We start from the raw sequence: 24,778 nt of genomic DNA on the forward strand, positions 1-24,778 counted from the left end.
ATGAGAGTTAAAATTATGAAAGTCTTAGGAGAAAACACAGGGTAAATCTTTGTGACCTTGGATTTGACAATGGATTTTTAGTTATGACACAAAAAGCACAAGCAACAAGGAAGAAATAAATTGGACTTCATTAAAATTTGTGCTTCAAAAGTGAAAAAACCTACAGAATGGGAGAAAATATTTGCCAATCATATATATGATAAGGGTCTAGTATCTAAAATATAAGTAACTCATAACTTAAAAACCACAAGACAAACATCTCAAATAAAAATAGGCAAAGGACTTGAATAGACATTTCTCCATAGAATATATATAAGTGGTTAATAAAGCACATGAAAAGATGCTCAACATCATTAGGGAAATGCAAATCAAATCCACAATGAGATACCACTTCACATCCAACAGGAAGATTTTAAAACACACACACCCCTCACAAAAAATAACAAATATTGGGCCGGCCCTGTGGCGCACTCAGGAGAGTGCAGCGCTGGGAGTGCAGCAGCGCTCCCTCCACGGGTTTGGATCCTACATACGGATGGCCAGTGCGCTCAAGCGCGGTGCGGGCGACACCAAGCCAAGGGTTGCAATCCCCCTACTGGTCACAAAAAAAATAAAAATAAAAAATAAAATAAAATAAAAAATAACAAATATTGATGAAAATGTAGAGAAACTGGAACCCTCATAAACTGCTGGTGGGAATGGAAATGGTGTGGCATTGTGCAAAACAGTTTGGCAGCTCCTCAGAAAGATCACACAGAATTACCATATATCCCAGAAACCCTACTCCCAGGTATATATGCAAAATCTTACAAATAGGAACTCAAACAGATACTTCTACACCAATATTCATTGTAGCATTTTTCACAATAGCCAAAAGGTAGAAAGAACTTAAGTGTTTATCAACCCAGGTGAAAAGATATACAATATGTGTGTGTGTGTGTGTGATATATACATACAATGGAATATTATTCTACTATTAAAAAAATGAAGTCCTGAAACATGCTACAAGATGGATGAACTTTGAAAACATTATGTTGAGTGAAAAACCAGTCACGAAAGAGCACATACTATATAATTCTATTTATATAAAATGTGCAGAATAGGCAAATCTATAGAGACAGAAAGTAAATTAGTAAATTAGGGCTGGGGTAATTGGGAGTAAATAGCTAAGTAATAAAGAGTTTCTTTTTAAGGGTATAAATATGTTCTAACATTGATGGTGGTGATGACTGCACAACTTTTTTAATACACTAATATATTACCTTCAAATATTTACTGTGAATAAGTCACAAAAATAAGCTCAATCAACTGTATTAATAAATTCTGACTGAGTGCCTATTAGGTACTAGGATTTAAGACTAAATAGGATAAGATTTCTGCCCTTTTCTCAGAGGGAGACACAATACTAAATTAACAGATGAGAAACATGTCAGTTCAAAAATTAAAAACTGATGAACAAGAAAATATCTGCTTTCTGTTACCTAAAGGGAAGGATTATTCTCAGGAAGTGATGTTTAAGTGGAGATTCTCAGTGCCAAGGATCCACTTATACAAAGATAAGAGGGAAGAAGACTGCAGGTAGAGGAAGAGCAGGTGCAATGATGAGAACAGGTGGTGGTCATACACTGGTCATAAACTGCTTCTCTAACTCCCGCCTTGTCACTAAGTATTCCAAATCACAGTGCAGAACAGTGGTATCTACCTTCACGTCACCACAGAACTATAACATGTAGAAATGAAAAAGCTAAGAGAGTACAATTCTAATAAGTGGATTACACACTACCTGTTAAATAACATATGCTGCTCTTGTAAATGACTTTCAAACGTTTTATTGCCTAGTGATTAGCTTCATATTTGCATGTTAGTTTTTCTGTTTGTGCTATGCAGGGATTCTGCCATGGCTCTAATTATAATATCATTATCCAGAAAGGTGCACACTGATTCTAACACAGTTGAGACACAGGTAGCCAAATGGCAGTTTCAGAGTATAATACTATACAGTTCTGCAAATAAATTACATACAGCACGTTTCTTTGGGAGCAGACAAAAACAACAAACAAAACAACCAACACATTTTTTTTTTCAACGAGCTTACTGTGGCCTTGAGGCTTCAGCTTGGTCTGTCTGCAGTTTTTCTCCCCCTTCCACTTCCATTGTACAGTAAACAATTCGATTCGGAGCAACTGACTTCAAACCTTGCACTTCCATTATAACAATCTGAAGATAAAACAATTTTAAAATAATACATCAAGTTGATAGCATTCAGCAAAATACAGAAATAGCAGCATGAACAGCAATGAAGAAGACCAATTGATAAAATTGAAAAAACAAAGTTTTGTTACATGGTAACATCACTGCTATTTTATCTTCTTTATAATCCACCTCTACTCATAGATAAGGGGGAAGTCAAATCTTATGAAGAAATAAGAAATATCTTAATGAAGAATTATTTCCTGAGGCCGGCCTGGTGGCGCACTGCTACAGTGCGCCGCTTGGGAGTGCGGTGGCGCTCCCGCCGAGGGTTCGGATCCCACATACAGACCAGTTCCCGCTCACTGGCTGAGCGAGGTGCGGGAGCAACACCGAGGGTTGCGATCCCGTGGCCGGTCCCGGTCCGGGCGCAACACTGAGGGTTGTGATCCGTTGCCGGACATGAAAAAAGACAAAAAGGAAAAAAAAAAAAAAGAATTATTTCCTGCCAGCTATTAAACAAAAGTAAGGTTAAAGACCCTAAATATAAGCACTGTGAATTAAATAAAACTTAAACTCAGATCCATAACACATTAAGGCAATTCTGCACTAAGTAAAACAGAATTGCAAATATAAATTCAGTAAAGATGATAACAGGAGTACATGTTGAGTTCCATATAAAGTAATATAGTATTTATTACTGGTATACATTGTCATCATCATACCAATTCACTGATATCAATATGTGATATCAGAAATTTTCTATATTCACTTATTTAATATGACTATTACTATTTATAAACGGATTTTGGTTTTGGTCACTGTATACCTTATCTTCAAAATAATATAGAAAGCATAATTTGCCACTGAACACTTTAATACCAACTTGGTGAAAAATAATTTTTCTATCCATTAAAGGCATGCACTAATTTAATGGAGTACACTAGGAAAGGGTGAAAAAACTGATCTTCCTTACATATCTTTAACTCCTAAGAGAAAAGGAAACAGATGTGTTTTTTTCAAGTGTGCTTTTTACGTTTGTTTAAAAGGTTGCCAATTTTAAAATATTGTAACCTAACATTCTTATTGAATGTATAAATAAAATATGCATATTACTTGCTGTGATTTTTTTCAAAGTTTGCATGATGAACTTTTCTAAATTCTCAAAATTTATAATATAAGATTAAAAGGCATTTTTGTGTATGTATATTAATTTCTTTATTGATATAATATTGTATTTGTACAAATAAGAATAATAGCATTTATGTCATGTAGCTATCAAAATTTTCAAAGTATCTACCAAAACACCAATCGATCACTTAACTCCTTATTAAAGTCATCACATTTTTCACAGAGTTGTGATATGAATCTTGATTCAAAAGGTATCAAAGAAACAAACCACCTTAAAGGAACTGTTCTTCCTTTCAGCTCTGGTACAAGAGAAGAGTTAACGTTTGTAAATACAAATGCATATTTTGTTTTTGTTTTATTTATTTTTCATAAAACATAGGGGAAACTGGTCACCCAATTATTTAATGAGAAATAAAAGGTCAAACTCAGAATAGGGTTCCTTCTTTAACCAGGGCTTTTATCATTTTGTCACACTGAAATGAATGCCAACATATGAATAAAAATGAGGACTTAACTGAAAACAGACTAAGAATTAACAGAATTGGTAGATAATAGTAACGTCTTTCACAGCTGCTCTAATACTCAGGGAAATTAGGGAGAAGTACTAAATCCCGACTAAGGAAAATAAGCAAAAGAAGTTATGCATTTTTAATGACTAAAGCTTGTTAGCAATATTAAAATTAGTTAGATCCTTATACAAATAAAACTAACCAGAAGCTGACACAAATGAAATATATAACCATATCAATTAAAAGCCAGCTACATTTGGACTTACTTACCACCATGACTCCAACGACTTCTTAATTTAATGATAATTTTTTTACTGAAACATAATTGATTATACATATTTATGGTGTACAGAGTTGAATATCAATATGTACAATATGTGATGATCAAATCAGGATAATTAGCATATTCATCATTACAAAACACAATCATTCTTGTGGTAATCACTTAAAACATATAAAACAACAGAATCGTGTACCACAGATAAATCTAGAAATCTTAAGAGCAATGGTTCATATTTCATAATATTATTGTTTATACTATACCTCTTTCTGCAGTATACTTAAGAGCCAAAGTGCAAGAAAGAAGAAATGAAGGGTCTACTTAATAATATTTCTGTCACCTCCATTAAAAGCTACTATAAACAGGACCTCCTAAAACATACAACTTGAGAAACAGCATTCTTTTCCTCAAAACAATACTCCCTACTGTGCTGGGAATGTCTTATCCTACAGAATTGCCACTTTCCAAAGATGTAACTTCTGTGATGAATCTATACATGTTAATGAAACAACACAATTCTAGAAACACGATTTCCAAAAGGAAAATAAAACATAGCTAGTCTCAATCACTAGTGATAAAGACAGCCAAGAATTCCACGGACCATCAACTAACCCAATTTTAGGTAACCGTTTCAACCAATTTCCAGCAAAACTTGATAATGGAACTACAGAAAATAAAATTGATCCATATTTCATCTTTTCTTCCCCAATCTCTCTGTGGCTGATACAACAAAGATAAAATAGACAAAGTTGTCCTACAAGCAAAAAGGGAAGCATGGACAGAATATGAAACTAGATAACATGCTTCTGTGCAATATATTGACCACAGAGTTATGTGACACTTAAGCATGTGTAGTTTGTGAGAAAATGATGCTGAGCAATATGGTGAAATTGAGGAGCATATATGACCACATACAGAGAAAGTTACAGAGTCTGCTAGTCAAATATCAATGAAGAAACTAAGTGTGAAAAATCAAATAAATATATTAATGCCACTGACACCATTCCCCATACAACTTACAAACTCATAATTCATAGATGAACATCTGTTTTTCTAGTCTTACTTAAATATTTAACATATCATTGTGGTGTTCTGTGGATTACTTTATCTCTTGCTTTATTTTTCCTTCTGAAGGTTTCATGAATGGAGACACCCAAAAGAAATCCTGCATGGCTAACTGCTGCTTTTTGATACATGAAAAGGGGGCAAAAACTAAGCTTGGTAAGGGAACACCAAGTGTGGTGGGAGAAGGAGAGAGGATGGGTAGCAGTTTTAAAAAGAGGATGAAATTTGAGCAGCATTTTTCAAATCTGCACTTCATTCCTTCTCCACTGGACCAATTCTAAGCCTGACTAATGAAATGTGAGAGCTTTAAATTGAATTAACTGCTTGCCTCTCAGAGTTTTCTGCAGCTAAAATCTGGGGTCTAAGGACCTAGGCTTGCTTAATGGCCTAGGAATAATTATTCAGCTTAGCTTGGCTGATGTCACAGGGCCTGTGGCTAGAGGGTACCTAGTCTATTCCCTCAGGTGTCCTACAAATATGCACCTGGTAGCTGTCACTTAATGTGATTTCATTTTGTTTCTGGACATATAACTCCTACTTAAAATACTGTGGGTACCGAAGAACAGATTTTTATTATGCTGTGGTAGGAAAACATCAGCCTTGTGATAGACATAGCAATAGAAGACGTCAAAACAATTTTAAAAATATGCAAACTTCTCAGACCATGCAAAAGAAAGTTTTAGCTCGTATACCTAACATTATATTGCTAACTGAACAGCCTTCTTTAACATATTGGCAGTAAAGCACAGAATAACAATTCATAGTTTTATTTAAACACTGACTCATCAGCCTAATTTTGTTTTCAAAAGAAAAAATAGAATTCATAAGAAGTTTATTATGTAAAATTGTTTAAGATTTTTGAAAAATAGAGAAAAAAGAAAATGTTCTGAACTGTTTTGAGTGCTGAATGTTTAAATATGGTAGATGCATACATCATAAAAATTATATGCTCTACAAATTATTTTTTCCATCAATGAATTTAAATGCCAAACTCTTGTTAGAAAAAGATATTCTATAATTAAATGATTGATTTTGTTTTGTACAAAACCTTAAAAAAAAAGAAAAAGAAGAAAAAAGAGTTGGCCCATTTTATTTCGGTAAGCAGGGGATCTGAGGAAGGAATGATGAGAAAATTCCACGTGCAATATACTATGTAGCTTCAAATTAAACATCTTTATGTTATGAGGCTGAAGAGATAGAGAAGAAACCCAGTAGCAAAGCCATTTGGCAAAGTCATTAGGTAAGCCCCAAACTGAGCCTTGAGTAAGAAGAAAGCCAAATATTTCTACTCTGACGCTGTTTAATCTATTAACCTACGAAGAAATCATTAGCTTGGAAGTTAAGAAAGTGAGAGGCAATTGACTTATCCTCAAGCACTGACTTTATCTTAGAATTAAATAAATGGAGAAAAAAGGAAACTAGACATCTGCGATTTTTTTTTGTAGTTGTTTTTTGCCATAAACTAAGTCCGTCAAGCATCAACAAAGAAATTTCAAACTGTACCTAAGACTGTACATGCTTTTCTCTGCCAATCAGCAAACGCAAACAGCAGTGCTGGAAACTAGCAGAACAATATAAGGAAGGAGTTACAAGCTTCAATATAGGTTTTGGGAGAGCTATAAACTTAAGCTTCACAGTGCTACTATTTACTTATAGAACAAAAATTATAGAGGGAAAAAAGCTGGAGCTTAAGCCTAAGAATGACTTTACAGTCCTCATTTTATGATATAATCTTTAATCCTGTGCTTCGCATACATTCTTTCTTCTGGAAATTAAAGATGTTTGTGGTGTGTGTGGAGGTGTATAAGACCTCCTGGAAATTAAAGATGTTTGTGATATGTGTGGAAGTGTATAGACATAGATACCTAGATTAGCCCACATACATAGATTAGCAATAAAGAAATGTAATCATGAAAAACATCAACAGGTAGCTGTATTAAGAGTATCAAGTATCTTTGGTTTCCAGTGATTTGTATAAAAAGAATGAAACACTGAAGTTTTGGGGAATAAAATTTTAAATGCATGACATTTGTTTTTCTTTGTAATATTTACTGTGCCTATTATGAAGATGTAAGTTCTGGAAAGGAAGAATTTTCTCCTTATCATCTACAGTACCCAATATTGTGCATTATACCCAGTTTATTTCATTTGATTCTAGAAAGATAATCCCCTTGGTGAAGCAGATTAAAAACAAGGTTAACCAAAAGCCTCGAAGGAGTTTTCAAATTACAGAGAATTCAATTAGATGTTTAAATCTTATTTCCACCCAAGTGCGTTTTGATGCTTATGTTATCAATGAAATTACACTAGCCTAACTGGCATAAAGAAGACTTGCCTCAAAACTTTTATTATTTCATTATTTAATCCTAATACTGCTGTTATGTTCAAAGGAAAATTTGCATACATTTGCATATACAACCCGATTGACCAACAAAGAATAATTTGGCATCTTCAAAATATATTACCCTGCTTTAAATTCTACAAGTTACCACAAAGGTCAGCAGAAATTCATTTATGCCGTCAGAGGTGAGCATGAGCTAAAGCGACTTACCTCCAAAGTGAATGACAACACCACGTCAGACTTTGATAGCTGAATCTCATTCTCATCTCCTATGTCCAAAAATGCAGAATTCTGTGAACGTTTTAATTTTTGTAATTTAAATTCTGGACCACCTTTTGAAACTGGAAGACTTTCCAAATTGGCCATTAGCAAATTCACTGAAGACCGCAACTCTTCTATGTACATATTCTCCATTTCTTTTGTTATAAATTTGGGGAATTTTCTTTCCTTGAAAATAATTTTAAAAATAATAATGTAATACAAGTCATATTTTAATTTCATTACAAAATATTATATGATGCAAACATCCCACTGTCTAGAAATTATGACACAATTAACATATTTATCCTGCTTTTGTCTCCAGGCTGTAAAAGCTTCAGGCTCTGGCAGTTTTCATTATGTTTAAAGATACCTTATGTATCTTACTGAGGATCATGGTGGTACAAAATGAATAACATTATATATATTTTCACATTAGCTTTATTTCTGACAAGATTTGCTTAATGGAAAAGTGAACTCTGAAAACATGCACGTAAGATATTTTAGTGTACAGATGAACCCTAATTAGTCACTGTTAACTTTGAAATGCTTGGGGAACTGGGCTATAAGAACATGTTCAGGATATACTGATTGTGAGTTAGGAAACAAACATTTTAACAATATCTCTCTTTCTTAGCACCGATGTGCATTGTTGGGAGGGTATGCTTTTTATACATAAGCATTCACATTAAAAAAACCCATATTACTGAATAATAACATGGTCAAATTAGTAATTTTCACATCACACAAATGTGCCCAGATCCCTTATGGCCATAAATCCAGTTTTTTACTAAAGGTTTAGAATAATTTGTTTTCAAGCAAATGGCCAATTTATGATAAAAGCTGTTAAGTGAAAAAGAAAGTAACAATCTCAGTTTGGAAGGTTCTATTTTCTTTCTGAATCACATGAGCATTGCCTTTCAATTCTTGTATCTCTGCAATCTATTTTTGTTTCTTTCATTCTGTTAAAAGGACGTTCCAAATATTGATATTTAGATAGATAGTACCAAATTGTCCTTAGAGAAGACTGTACAAATTCATATTCTCACAAACAGCAAGTTAGAGCACATTCCTCCTCATACTCTTGGCTGCTCTTTAATCTTTGCCAATCTCTCTTACAGACAGAGGGTATATATGCTTAGCTTTACCACATCAAGCCTGGCATCACATGACCCACACCATACATAACTGGCCAGGTAGATGACAGCTTAAAGCAGCCGTCTTTCAAATGCCTGCCTAATGCTCCAGAAAATCACCACCGTTACTGTTGTTTCCTTTGGCATCATTCAAAACCTAACCTAAGAAATCCACATCTCGGGTATGACTGGAACACGTCCACACTGCTCTTGTCAACCTGTACCTAGTCTCTGCCTCGCTTGTACCAGTTCATTCATGGGATGAGAAGGAACAGCTGGCACCCTTCACCAATGAGTCCCAGAGTCTCAGGCCAGCAGTTTTTCTCCCTCCTCCCAATAAACTTCACATACTTCTTTTAAAAATAATTCACATATAATCAACATTAAAATTGCATATTTATTGTGACAGAGAGATTAAACATCCACATTAAAAATTAACTTTCCCAAAGAAGATTCTTAAGTATCCTTTTTTAACACTTTTATATAGTTTGAAGCAACATTCCAAAATAGTAAATTTGCATCCTTAGGAAAAATACATAACTATCCTTGGATTCCTTTGGGCGAAAAAATATTGTTTGTAATGATTTTTTTTTCCCAACATAAGCAAAGGGGCGGGGGAGGAAAATAAGCCATAAAAATATACTTTTACATTTTTGGACTCACTTTAAAAGCTGTCAGAAAACATCCAAAACCCAGAAATAAGGCAAAAAATTGACAGGGCAGGTCCTTTCAATGCCATATGGGGTGAAGGTAATACAATGATCATGTACAGAAATGCACTTATTTCAGCTTACTGTTCACATTGAGTAAAGGCTCCAGACAGTAAAGTTGCATGTTACCTTTCAGAATTTTGTTTAGAAAAGATACACATAATGGTGAGTAAAATAATTTAGTGGTTATAGTGTAAATCTGTGTTGGAAATTAACCATTTTAGGATCCAACCATGAATCTCATCTTAACAATGCCCCCAAACACCTAGTTTTTCAAATGCTGTTTGGACTGGTTTCAACATCTAACTGGTTTGTTCATTAATTACGCATTGAATGAAATAGTTAATGTGTTCATTTTTTATTTGTACAAAAGCCATAATTCTGCCTTTTAAAAAAGCAAAAGGAAAATATATCATGTGTTGAAAATTCTGATGCACCATTTTATTTTAAAACTTCCAAGGTGTTACTTTATAGAAAACCTAGCATTAGCACTTAAAAAAAAAATAACCTACTTCTATTTAGATTTAGTTAAAAACACTTCATTCACTATCATCTGCCAAAGAGGGGAATGGCAGGCATAACCAAAACTGTTTTATCAATATTTTCAGACTTTTCAGGGAATAAAACCATACTAGACAGAATAAATTTTTTTACTTGAAGAAATCTCACAACTCTGTTTTAAAGCTTTCAGGTTTATTGATAGTATATCATCAATTTACTTAACCTACTTGTGTGGCCTTTTACTTGGAAACAACCAATTGTACAAGTATACATGTTAAATCTGATCTTTTAAATTAGAATTGAATCAGGTTTTTTCTAGCTGTTTAACTGTGAGTAACTCTTATAAAGCATATACTAATAGTTTACATGTTCTAATTTAGTCTTCTGATCAGCATAGCTCACTGGCAATCCTAATACATAATATACATGAAAACAACAATTTCAGGATCGTGGCATCCAGTAAACTACTTACTATTGTAACACTGGTCCCAATCACAACTAACATACTAAGGTGTTTCAATTTTTTGTTATAAATTGGAGCAGATTCACAGTTATTCTTCAAATATTCATAACCTCTCTCGCTTTGAATTCGAGCAGGCCCTTGAGTGGAAGGGAAAGGAGGGAGTCCTAGAAATAATTCAGGAATTCTGTAGGGCCTGCGCTGTCTCATGACAATATGCCAACATGTGAAGATTCAGTCATGGAAAGACATTCACTGACTGCTATATGCTCTGCTCAAGGCCCCTGGGATATAACCATGAAGTTAAAGGACAAACACCCTGTGCTATCATGGAGCCTATATTTTACTGTAAAGAGATTGATATAATAAATAAAAAAATCGTTTCATATGGTAGAAAGTGGTAAGTGCTATGGAGAAAAAGTCTGAATAGTGACACGGAGTGAGTGGTAGAAAGGGGCTGAGACTTGAAAGAGAATGGCCAGAGAAGATCTTAATGGGGAGATGATGACCTTTGAGCATTAAAGTACATGAGGGAGTATGACAATTCTGTGTGTCAGTTTGGCTAGGTTATGATGCCTGGTTGTTTGGTCAAACTCCAATCAATGTTGCTGGGAAGATATTTTTTTAGACGTGATTAACATTTACAATCAGTAGACTCAGTAAATCAGATTGCCGTCCGATATGTGGGTGGGCCTCATTCAATCAGCTGAAGGGCTTACAAGCAAAGCCAAATTTCCCGAAGAAGCAGCAATTCTGACTCAACATTGCAATACAGAAGCCCAGCCTGAGCTTCCTGACTGCTGGCCTGCCCTGCAGATTTTGGACTCAAGACTGCAATACCAACACTTACCTGAATTTCCAGTCTGCCAGCTTGCCCTGTGGATTTTGGACTTGACAATTCCCACAAGCTCATTAGCCAATTTCTTGAAATCAATCAGTTAGTCACTCTCTCTCTCTCTGTATATATGTAGAGTGTATATATATATATATATACACACACACACACACACACACACACACACATGCATACATACATATATATATTATATATAAAATATCTATTTCATAATATTATATCTACCTATTCGTTGTATCTATATATCTATCTCATGTCCTACTGGTTCTGTTTCTCTGGAGATCATGACTGAAATGGAGAACAAGCCATGCGAACGTCAGTGGAAGATTGCTGCAGGCAAGAGGAGGAGTCAGGGCAAAGACACTGTGGCAGGAAGAGCAAGGAGGCTTCCGTAGCTGAAGTGGATTCAGCAAGGTGAGAGCTTAGTGGACAGCGAGGTCAGAGGGGTGACAAAGAGCAGATCACACAGAACTTTGCAGGCCACTGTCTGAACTTGTTATTTCACTCTTAGCGACTTGAGAACCATCACAAGGTCATGTGCAGATGATCACTGACTGCTGTGTTCGTGGGGGCAGGGGTAAAAGCCAGAAGACTAGCTAAAAGAACAGAAAAAGTATCCAGGGGAAAGGCAATGATGACCGGACCAGAGCAGAAAGGAGAGGATGGTAGCTGTCAGATTCTGGAAACACTGTCAATGTAGATGCAAATGATTGCCTGATAAGTTTTGCATGAGGTATCAGAAAGAAGAAAGTAAAAGGTGATTCCAAGTTTTTTGGCTTGAGAAACTGGATAGTATTGCCAAGAACTGACCTACCCTGACCACTTTGCTAAAAGCTATAATCACAACCCTACCCATCCTGTATTCCTGATCTCACTTTCTCTGATCTATTTTCTTAGTAGCAATAATCTCCTTCCACAACTCAGTTACGTGGCACATTTATTGCCTGTTGCCGGGCTCTTCCAAATAAATTGTATGCTCCACCAGGGCATGGCAGGAATACTTCTGTCTTGTTTTATCCCAAGACAGTTACATTTGTCTAGATGTATTCCAAGTGCTTAAGACAGTGCCTGGCCATATTAGTAGGTGTTCAGTAAATATTTGTTCCATGAATTTACAGATAGGAAAATTGAGGCTCAAAAAGGTAAAACAACTTGCCCACTGTTAAAAATCTAAGAAATGGAAATCATGGCTCTGACCACAGGTCTTTCTACCCTGTCCACATTTTTACCACTACTTCCTAATTATCCCTTGGTTAAAAGATGAAAGCCAACATTTCCTTCTCTTGAAAGACATTTCTGCCCTGTGGTTTTATTGTTATTATATTGTGTTCTTTATTGCCAACTATTAACTTTTAACAAACCACACTTCAGGATATCAGACTGAAGAGGCAGCGGGGTGGGAGAGAGCAAGCCCAGGCTCTGGAGTCAAATGCCAGGGTGGGAGGCCCGACACAGCCATGTGCTTGTTAAAGAATCATGATGTTAGCAAACTTCCCTAAGCCTTGGTCTCCTTATCTATAAAATTAAATTCATGATATCATCTGCCCTTGTGGCTTCAAAGATTACTCTAGGAATATAATGCAACGAGGTCAGTACATTGTAATTAGCCCTATAAATATTTTATTAAGATGGCTTCAATCTGGTGAAATTGAAGTGGAAAGCAATTAAGCCTGCTCAACCTGCTATATCAATATTTTCACTGAAAGGTATCCTTTTTGGGGAGTTTGTTTTCTCTTTCTCCCTCCCCCAAACCCATCAGCTTCACTTTTCTCCACACTTCTTCCACTTTATCCACATTTCTGATGAAGCTAGTAGGGTCCCCTCCAGGAGAAGTCTTTGTGCGTTCAGCACTAACCCTTTCTTCTGACCCAGACCCAGGGGTTATTAACATACATTCTCCTCAGATGTGAACTTGAGAACACAGCTGAGGCTTTCCTTCCTGTCCTGTACCTCTCCAGAAAATTACATAAACTTTATTCCAAAGCATTGCATATTCAGCCAGGCCTTTGCAGGAGCAAGGTTAATTTACAACTATGTGTACAGCCTCAGGTACAATCTATAGACAAGTAGGCAAGTTCCAAATGCTGAGCACAGGTCTAGCGTCCTGCCCCACACCATCTGGTACATCTCTCTGGATCCTCCCTTAGTTTTAGGTCTTTAAGAAAAGAAAATGTCCTTCCAGTCAGGTTCAATACAGGCTACGCTTTCTGGTAAAGTATATTTCTCTTTAAAGCTTCCAATAGGCTCAAGCCACTTGTTGTCTATCCAATGATTTCCACATTTCAATCTCTAGAATGATTCAATGCCCCTTTAGAGATCCAGAGGACAGCAATAAGGTATGTTGTCCTTTCAACCATTGCCCTGCATGTGAGTAACCCTATAGTAGCCCCTAATTCATAGCATCCTTTACCTTCATTTACCTGGATATTCTTCCTCATATACCTCTGGCTTGGTTGTCACAACTTTCTGTCATCCCTTACTGTGGACTGGATGTCCCCGCAAACTTATCAAAGTTTGATTTCCACTGCGACAGTGTTAAGAGCATGGGAAATCCTATTATAGTCATTGAGAAGTGGAGCCTTGAAGAGGTGATTAGATTGTAAGGACCATGTCCTAGTAAATGGATTAACCCATTGATGGTTTAATGGTGATCATGGGTGTGGTTCTAATGGCTTTAAAAGAAGATCCAGTGAGGATCTCTTGCTTCTGCCTGAATCACTGAAGTCACTACCAAAGAAGGCCCTCACCAGATGTGTTCCCTGGACTATGATCTTCCCAGCCTCCTAAACTGTAAGCAATAAATACTGTTTCTTTACAAATTACCCAGTTTCAGGTATTTCTGTTATAAGCAACAGAAATGGACTAATACATCCCTATTACCCAACTTCTCTAAACTTTTCTCTATTTTTTTTCTACTGTTTTATTTAATAGGCATTTAGATAAACATAGTATTGGCATTCTTGAAGATATCATATATTCAGAAATATATATTTTCTTTCCAGAAGCACAAAAATTTAAGTGTTAAAATGAGTCTGGGATATATCTTCTCGAGTACTGGTAAGGTTTGCTATCTTGATTTGGGAGGTGGTTAACACAGGGTATATATACTCGTACATTCACTGAGCTGTAAACTAAAGATGTGTACATGTTTTATGAGAGACAGAGAGAGACAGACAGTCTATACACCCAATATTCAAAGTTTTTGCTTAGCAAAGGGAAAGGGAGAGAATCTTATGCTCAGAGCAGTCAACAGCACTGTAAACACAATTCTATCGGGAAGGACTAAAATTTTTATACCAATTAAGTCAATTAATCCATCAATTCACTAAAGAATGATTTAGACAATTAAGTTCCATTCTCTCCAAAAATCTTAAGTATTCAAAAAAAAAAAAACCTTCATGGGCTTTGTTTGCAATGTATCTCTGTTTCCAGAAATAGTGACTGCACAAATAAAATAACTACAATATTACACGGGACATGCTTTACCTGTCGACTCTGCACTAGATATTTCAAATTATATTTTTCACGCATTTAATAATTCAATCAAATATTAGTTGGCATCACTATGTACCAGGCACCATGCTACATACTTTGAATATATTATATGATTCCACAGGGAGATTTTTCTCCCTGATTATATTCTGCTTAGTGCAACATTAAAATTCTTCAAGATCTGCAGGTAAAGAAATTCTGGCATTGTTTTTGGAAAAATCTTTTAACAAAACTTATTAATGAACTTAAACATTTCACATGTTAAGAATGGATTCATAAAATGGATAATATGCTCCATTTAAATAATGTGCACTCAGATATTTGAGATTAAGAGGTATACATGTAGAAGAGAAAATGATAAAATCATGCTGGTTTTCTTTGTACAAAACACTCAGCTCACAGAAATGTAGGCAAAGAAGGAAATGTGGAAGAGCATGCCAAAGTTAATAATTTACCTTTGCCATTTTCTCTGCCAATTGCAGCCGACCATCAAGTTCCCTTCTGATCTGGGCTGCTTGTTCATCTGCATTATCCAGCTTAAAAATAAAACAGAAATTACACGTATATGATAAGTTAATGCAAGCGACCTATTGAGTAAAGCAAAGATTAAATGACTCAAAAATGTTTTTTTTTTTTGTCTTTTGTCTTTTTCCGTGTCCGGCAACGGGATCGCAACCCTTGGTGTTGCTCCCGCACCTCGCTCAGCCAGTGAGCGGGAACCGGTCTGTACGTGGGATCCGAACCCTCGGGCGGGAGCGCTGCCGCGCTTTCCAAGCGGCGCACTATCCAGTGCGCCACCGGCCCGGCCCTCAAAAATGTTTAATAAATTCTCTCAGCTACCTATTGAGAAGAGATTACAGAAGTCTGTTTTATTAGATTGGGTCCAGTAGCTTATAGGTTGGTTTACCAAAAAATCTAATTCTTGTGCCCAACTTGTCCACAAAACTCTGAACCAAGAAATCCTTGTTTCCTTGAGATTATATTAAATTGCCATTAAGTTCATTCAGTCCATCCTTTTCTCTTCATGAAGGTCAGTCCTAAACAGTTCCAGATGAATGATTCTCTTTTTTGTGTTCTTTTAAATTCCTATTATGCATTTCTGAACGATGAGATACTCAGTAATGTTTCACTTCTCTCTTTGTACTTTTAGAAAATATTCCCTTCATTTTAATAAGTTTGGATTAGTGCTAAACTATAAAAGTACTCTTTGGTTGATATAACTTCCTACCATATACTTCATATACTCCTCATTCTAGTAACAACAGACTCATAAAACCAAGAAATCCTTCCACACCTGTAGAGATTGGCAGCACATTAGAATTCTATTCGTTTGTTCTAAATTTGAATGAAAGCAAGCAAAGCATAAGAACTCCCCATTTATGTAGAAAATTATTTTCACTTCTCCAATAAAATAAACCTTAACTTTTCTATAATTTCCTTTAATTTTCCTCATGATTTCTTTTTCCCAAATTATTAATTCGATCTTCCTTTATTAGTTTGTTATTAAAAAGTGTTAAATTGAGGGTGTGTTAAATTTCTCTTGACTTTGATACCTTCCCCTTTCCCACTCCCATTGTTAAGAGGCAGTGAGAGAAGGGGCTGGAGAGAGAGGCAGAGCTACTTCAAAAGCTACTCTTCAGGGCCCGCCCCGTGGCGCACTCGGGAGAGTGCGGTGCTGGGTGTGCAACAGCTCTCCCGCGGTGGGTTTGGAGCCTATATAGGGATGGCCGGTGCGCTCACTGGCTGAGCACGGTGCAGCCGGTCACAAAAAAGACAAAAAAAAAGGTACTCTTCACAAACAGCAGACATTAGGGAGCTTTAGTTCTTACCTCAATGAGACTTCAGTGGGAGGCTTTAGGGAAGGTATAGTCTCAGATCTAAGCTTTGGGAAGAAAAGATCTCTCTGTCTCCAGCAGAAACAACAGGTCAGAAGGACACAAAAAGGCCTGCTGTTTTCGGGGGGGTTTTTTCTTCTATATATAAAGAAAAAAAAAGGCCTGGGATTACCTTTATAAAAAATGTTCCCAAGTGGATAAAAAAAATCAAATTCATTTTGAAACAAGTTTAAAAAATAGACAAGATTTTCTTAAAATAAATCCTTGTTGTAAAGGAATTTTGATCCCATCTCAAAAATTAATGTACTTTTATTTTAATTAATATGATTCAAAATCAAACAGAAACTTGTTTCTCTTCACTGTGTCTAAAACCAAAGTGGTTTAAAAACTACTATAATTATGAAGGAAAAGAATATAAGTACCTGTTGCAGAAACTGAAATCTCTCATTACAAGCTCCTAAAAACAAAAATGCTGTATAAGAATACTGTAACTACAATAATACCTCAAATAAATGTAATAGAAATATCTTCTGATCTTTGCTTAAATGCTGACAAGTATTTATTTTTTCCACAGAATAAAAAAATTACTTCATTTAAAGGGGTTATAATTCCTCTCCCAGCTCCATCAAAAAAAAAATAGTATTTTAAATCCCCAAACAAAAGGCCATAGCACTTCTTCAAACTTCACCAAAAACCCTTATTTAACATCTTTAAATATTTATGTCTTCAGATTAACAGTTCTTACTTAATTTTAAATGGAACTGTTTGAGTCATGTCTGGGTTTTGTCAGTGTTTTCTTTATAAGAGATAGTTTTCTACTACTTTTTAAAATATTAATGCCTTAACTGCATTTGTCTGAAAAAATGTAGGCAAAGAAAAGTACAGCATTGCTGTACTAAACTGTCTTTTAATATTCTTCCCTTCATAAACCTACATTTTCAGAGATCAAAAAGGTACTAACTTTAATGACTTACTGGTGTCATTTTGTGAAACTAAAAGAGCATACTTCCAAACATGTTTCAGAAAAAAAAGGGAAAGCTAATTTAATACAGACAACGAATAAAAATTTAATTGTGTATTTTTGTTTTATGTAATGCTAGACAGAATTGAAGAGAATAAATCTTTTGGTTATTTTTTTAACGTGTAAAAACATTAATTTAACATCTTATTTTGTTTTCTTTCAAGTTTTGAGTATTTATTCCTTTTTAAAATGTAATTTACTTAACTGAAAGTTTGTATTATTTAATTTTCATGAACATTTTCTCAAAGGTAGACTTTTTCAATTGAGATAACTGTAGGCTCATGTGCAGTTGTAAGAATTAGAGAGATGTCCATCGTATACACTTCCCAGTTTTTCCCAATGGTACTATCTTACAAATCTATAGTTTCATACCACAACCAAGACACTGACATTGATAACCACCCATCTCACTCAGATTTCTGCAGTCTTATGTATACTCATTTGTGTGTGTGTGTGTACTAAGTTCTATACAAGGGATTACCTATATAGGTTTGTGTATCCATCACCTTAGTCAAGACACTTAACAGTTCTATACCACAATGTTCCCTCATGGTACCTTTTTATAACCACAGGTAACTATCTCCAGACAATCCCCACTTGTTTAGTCTTAATAATGATGTGCCTAATTTTACACAATGTTTAAAAATAAATTCTACAAAGGCAAAATAGGAGATTTTCCTTATTTTCCATTATGAACTGGAGATGTGTTCCCATGAACAGTTAACAAGGAAATGTGTTCCCATGAACAGTTAACAACAGTAAATATTGGAAAGCTTCAGGTATGGGGCTTCCAAACTCCTTTCAATCTTGAACATTCACCGCCTGGGTGCTCTGCTCAAAGCCCATGGCTATAAACAGCATCTACTCACTGATAACTTCTAAGTGGATGTGTACAGCTTCAACCTCTTGCAGGAGTTTCAAACGGCCTACTTGCCATTTCAACTTGCATAAGAAAAAGCACATTGAGCCCAGAATAAAATCATGATTCTTTTGCTCCCTACACCGATCACTCATGCGTAAATGTCATGTCATAAATGGTACCCCTTTCTACCCAGTTACTCAATCCCCAGACCTAGGTGTCATCTTTGACTTCTGTCTTTCCATCACAGTCTATATCCAATCCACCTAGAGTCATGTACAGTAAACCTAGAACCACACAGGTGAGGCTTAAGCAGGCCACAATTCAGGTACTGTGAGTCCTTGGCAAGATCGCTTTCTACGTGTGTGTGTGTGTGTGTGTGTGTGTGTGTGTGTGTGTGTGTGTGTGTGTGTGTGTGGAGTGTTTCTCTAGTCACTTCAGGGACATATCATTTTGCCAGCTGCAGATACTGTTATAGTAAAAATAATTTTCTTTTCTGAACCCTCTATAGAACTTAAATAAGTGGTTTTGCATACATGCTCAAAAAAAATAATAAAGAGGGGGATGGTGAAGAAAAATAATAAAGAAAAGCCTGAATGGATTATAGAAGAGGGGCATTAGACTTAAAATGCTATTGACACACCAGTTCCTAGTGCTGGATTTCGGCTGCAAAATAAATAAAATGAGGATGTGTGGACTCTGGGAACCACAGTAGGAGTCAGAGGTGAGTTCTCACTCCACCAGGAAAACTTCATGTTTTAACCACATTTTATTTTACTTTTAATTCCTGATTTCAACATTTTATGTGACAGTAGATTACTTCACAGCCTGGCACAGAATATTTTACTGGTCTTTTAAAGAAGGTCACTCAACCCTGACCATAACAGACACCAAAACATATCTTTATTCTTTGCAATACCTAGTTTCTATTACACAGAGCATATTACCACTTTAATTATCAAAATACTTCACTGGCTTTACAAATATTATATGGAAAATATACCTTTATTTTCTTTATGTTCATTACGCAGGGATTGCCGTTTCCTCATTCAACATTCTGTAGGCTAGGGAATTCTTAACTCAGACCTTTAAGAAACTGTGAACCTGCTCAAGTTGTGAGCAAAATTTTGCAGAGATATGCATTTTTTCCCTTGAAAAACTGAATTTCATTGCTTACTCAAGATTCTCAAAAGGGTGGTTAATTTCAAAGAGATAAAGAACCACAACTCTGGGAGAATCTTTTGTATGGAAGCCTCGACTCCTCATTCTAGGAGAGGCTGTACGGCTTTTGGAATATAAACCATAAAAATCAACCACATCATCAACCTTATGCTTACAGAGATTTGTTAAATTCTTTGTAAAGGAGCACCAAGACATAGGCTGTTAACAATGCTGACATGAATGATCCATGATCACTTTATTAACTCTGTTACTATTTTTCAACACTTATTGTACAGCAAGCTCTGCTGCAGGCACTGCAGTAGCTACAAAACCTGTGGCCCTCCAGGAGTTCATACTTTATTTTAAAAACAGTGAAAATAGTATGTCAAACAGGATACAACTGCCACAAGGAAGCTACTGACCAAGTATTGTGAGAATTCAGTGAGAAAAGAATGTTTTTCTTGGTTGGTGGTGTTGGGATGAATTTGCAAACATGAAAATATTAAAAACGGATTAGACAAAATGCCAATCTAATGTAGCATTTTATTTGTCTTGATTTACAAATCTCAAACCCTAGACTCTCCTTGCCAATCCCTCTCCTTTCATGGAAGCAGTTCTGGGAAAAGGGAACGTCCTGGAAATAAGCAAAACTCCTTTGCAGAAGTCCTAGGAAAGAGTGGAAGCCTGTGCTGCTGGCCAGCTATCTTACAGTAAGAAAGTGTTAAATACAGTATAAAAATAACTTTACTAAGTTTCACCCAACAGCTCCTTTTTATGACTTGTGCTACTACTCTTTTAATGCCTTAAAAAATACAAACATCAAACACACGAATTCATTACATTTGCTCACATCTTAAAGAAAAAAGGATCTTTTAAAAAATGCTTTCTACCCCACTGTTTAGCATCATTGTCCTCTCTGATTAATCTATTTTGTAGTACCAGGATAAATCCTCTTATATTAATATTGTAGATCACTAAAAAAAAGAGATTAACAGCTGTGTTTCACCATAATGATGCCTGTGTATATGCTAACCCCAGTTAATTGTGTCCCCCTTTCTCCCACTGAAAAAAGTCAATTAGTTTTTTCTCTAAGTCCCCACTCCAATTATGGTATACTCTTTTCATATAAATTGTATTCTGTTATTGTAATATTTATCTTTATCCTTTAGTATGAAAAATACAAGTAAATGAGGGTTCACACTGTTATGTAAATTTGTTTTTTCTACCTGAGACTAATTCATAGCTGGTCCACTGTATTTATATCATCTATAAATCTGATTATTTATAGATAATACATCACAAGAAATAATTTTTACAAACCTAATACTGATTCCAAAAGAATACTCTACCCAGCATATTGTTTATCATATACTTTTCTAGCAGCCCAGTGTTTGATTTACTTGACAGTGCCAAACACGCACGGATTTTGCAACATGTCCTCAAAGCATTGATTGAAAGCTTTATTAAGATTTAGCAAATTAAGGCTGGCCCTGTGGCTCACTTGGGAGAGTGTGGCACTGGTAGCACCAAGGCGGCGGGTTTGGATACTATATAGGGAAGGCCTGTGCGCTCACTGGCTGAGCATGGTGTGGACCACACCATGCCAAGGGTTGCGATCCGCTTACAGGTCAAAAAAGAGATTTAGCAAATTAATATACCACATCACTGTTTGTTAACTCTCTATCATCACTTGAATCAAAAACTATTTATCATAAAGTGTAGTTCTACACAACTAATTCTGTTCCTGCTGTTTTCTTTGCCTCCACCCCCCACCCCAACCTCTCAGTCCACAAACAAACATGCTTGGTCTTCAGCTGCCCTGGACTTCCGAGTGTCTGCAGTCATCTCTCAGTGCAATGTTATAAGTCAGCACATGGCTCTGGCCTTTCTCCTGAGTTCTAGCTCTGCAGTCCAACTTAAGGCAAGGCATTTCCTTCCAGACATCTCACAATGACTTCAAATTATAACTATATTGATCTTTTTTACTAACCACTCCTCAACATGGTTCCCTATTTCTACATGATTCCCACTACCCTCGATCAGGCTAAAATCTCAAAGCGGGGAAGGATGGGAGGAAGATAAGACCACAGGGGAAGAGAGAAGGAAGGAAGGAGCAAATGAATGAGAATAAATGACTATGAATAAGAGAAAAGGATGCCCACCACCTGACCTAGCATTCCGGTCCTCCCGTGTTTTGTACCAATTTGCCTTTCTAACCTTATGGATAATTGCATCATCTGCATAAACAGATTTATTCATTGCTGGCGAACATGTTACATTTTCTGAGTCACATATTTTCCTTGTGTTTCTCCTGCCTGGGATGCTCTTCTTCCTCACCTTCATTGTCCAGATCAACCGCCAAATCTACCGAGCAGACTATCTAAGCCAATTATTCAGCAATAAAGCGGATATGATCTGAGAACATATCTTTAATAGTTGTCTTATTATTGATGAACTTCTGAGGTTCTTACAACCTCTACCTCAAACTGCAATGCATGCCTTTTTTTTTTTTTTTTTTTTTTTTTAACCTCACCTTACCCTACCAATAGGAGTAAAACAAACCCAACTCCAATGGTGGAGTTCAAACAACGAGTCTCAGTTTTAGTGCAAATACAAAGGATAATTCCACCTGTATTTGAAAGGTTTTCAGACCATAACAACTCCTCTATGTTGACACATCTTCCTGAGGCAACTCCTCCAAAACACAAAATAATAAAAAAAACTCTTCATACTCTTTTTTGCTCATTGAGAATTAGCTAACAACTACAAGCTAACCAATGTTCTTTTTGTAATTTCACACACCTAAAAGGACATAAGGAAATGAAGTTATTCCCACTCTTAGGAGCAACACATTTCCTGTATGACATTGTGTATGGAAGAATCAGATTACATTCTGCCTGCTAGATTCAAATATTTTAAAGAACTTTTATATCTACCTTCTAAATTATGCATAAAAATTTTGACTTAGAAATAGCAGTTCTCCCGTGGATTCTTGCAGAAAAGTTCTAAAAGTCTTAAAAATGCATTTCCCAAACCACACTTTCCTTTGAATACTTAACACAGGGAAAAGATGAATGAGTTAATTAGGCATAAAATTACCCTATGTGAACTGAACTAAACTATATTAAATAATAAATCAAAATGTTCAAAGGCAAGAACATAAGAAATTTAACCTCAAACATAAAAACCATGGGACTTCTGTATCTAGAGAATATGCAAACATATTCTCTAGGTATATGTATATTTGTGCGTATATATATATATATATATATATACATATTCTTACACTGGTAGATATAACTTCGCGAATTTTTGCATATCATGAAATTTTCTTTAGTATTTCATTGGGTATTAACTTTTCATCTTCTGAACAAAAGTTATATACTAATATTTTCAAGCAATTACAGCAGTCCCTTCTTATTGGCAGGACATACATTTCAAGATGGCTAGTGGATGCCTGAATCCTCAGATAGTACTGAACCCCATATATATTGTTTTTTTCCTTTACATATATATCTGTGATAAAGCTTAATTTATAAATTAGGCACAGTAAGAGATTAACAGCAGTAACTAATAATAAAATAGAAAAACTGAATAAAACAAGGGTTACTTGAACACAAGCACTGAGACACCGTGACAGTCAATCTGATATGCAACTACCAGGTGACTAACAGGCAGGTAGCACACACAGTATGGATATGCTAAGAAAGGGATGATTCATGTCCCAGGCAGGACAGCGTGAGAGGTCATCATGCTACTCAGACAGCCTGCAATTTAAAACTTATAAATTTTTTATTTCTGGAATTTTCCATTAATTATTTTTGGATTGCTGTTGGCCACAGGAAACTGAAACCATGGAAAGCAAAATCGCGGATAAGGAGGAAATACTCTATTTACTAACTATACTTATCTCAGTAAAATAGTTTTTTTTTTTTTTTTTTTCCTTTTTGTCTTTTTCCGTGTCTGGCAACGGATCGCAACCCTCAGTGTCGCCCCCGTACCGGACCGGGACCGGCAATGGGATCGCAACCCTCGGTGTTGCTCCCGCGCCTCGCTCAGCCAGTGAGCGGGAACCAGTCTGTATGTGGGATCCGAACCCTCGGCGGGAGCGCCACCACGCTCGCAAGCGGCGCACTATAGCAGTGCGCCACCGGGCCGGCCTCAGTAAAATAGTTGAACCTACACACACATTGATAATGAAATAATGCTGGACCTGAATTTATAACTCAAAAAATAACACAGATATTACCACTTTCTGAGAAACTTTCGAGAGAAGATTAGAACTCTAGCTTCATCATGACTAAGAGCTAAATTTATACAGCACTTAATTATATATGAGGAACTGTCCTAAATGCTTATAAACATTATCTCATTTAAACCTCAGAGTAACTCTATGGAATAGGTCTTATCATTGCCCCATTTTAGTGATGAAAAATCTGAAGCACGGATTGGTTTAAGCAACTTTCTCACAGTCGCACAGTTAATAAGTGGTAGAACCAAGGCCTGAATCCTGTAGTTTCACTCCAGGGTTCAACTGACCCACCTCACACTCCTTAACCACGCCTCACAACTCATCTTTCACTCTTTCCATCATTCCCATATATATATGAGGGCCCACAATAGAAAACACATTAAATATAACTACACAATTAACGGTACAAAAATTAATTTAGTATTTATTCTATGCTCAAGTTGTTAAAATGCAGTAAAAGAGGCATATACAAATATCTATATTACAAAGTAGAATATGACAGGCTTTTGGGTTGTGATGGGGAACTATAAATTCCTCACAGATGTTTTTTTCTCCCCCAATATTTAACAAAAATGAGTGGAGGCTGGAGTAGGGAAGGCTTTGTGGAAGAGATGGAATTTCACTTGGGTCCTAAAAAATGAAAAAGTAGGGCCGGCCCGGTGGCACACTGCTATAGTGCGCCGCTTGGGAAGTGCGGTGGTGCTCCCGCCGAGGGTTCGGA

The 24,778-nt window shown here is 36.0% G+C and overlaps 1 protein-coding gene across 10 annotated transcripts in view; it reads right to left on the reverse strand.

Moving 5' to 3' along the window:
• The window catches only part of CADPS2 (Ca++-dependent secretion activator 2), a 506,787-nt gene that overhangs the window by 289,189 nt on the left and 192,820 nt on the right, over positions 1-24,778 (reverse strand). For all 10 annotated transcript variants that reach the window (XM_008587894.1, XM_008587876.1, XM_008587886.1 and 7 more), the window contains 3 exons: positions 15,385-15,465; positions 7,727-7,963; positions 2,096-2,217 (listed from right to left, as the gene is read on the reverse strand). In XM_008587894.1, the coding sequence (XP_008586116.1) occupies positions 2,096-2,217; positions 7,727-7,963; positions 15,385-15,465 (440 nt within the window). The remainder of the gene's footprint in view (positions 1-2,095; positions 2,218-7,726; positions 7,964-15,384; positions 15,466-24,778) is intronic.

This window comes from Galeopterus variegatus, unplaced genomic scaffold, assembly GCF_000696425.1.
Source record: "Galeopterus variegatus unplaced genomic scaffold, G_variegatus-3.0.2 Scaffold120, whole genome shotgun sequence".
NCBI classification, from domain to species: domain Eukaryota; kingdom Metazoa; phylum Chordata; class Mammalia; order Dermoptera; family Cynocephalidae; genus Galeopterus; species Galeopterus variegatus.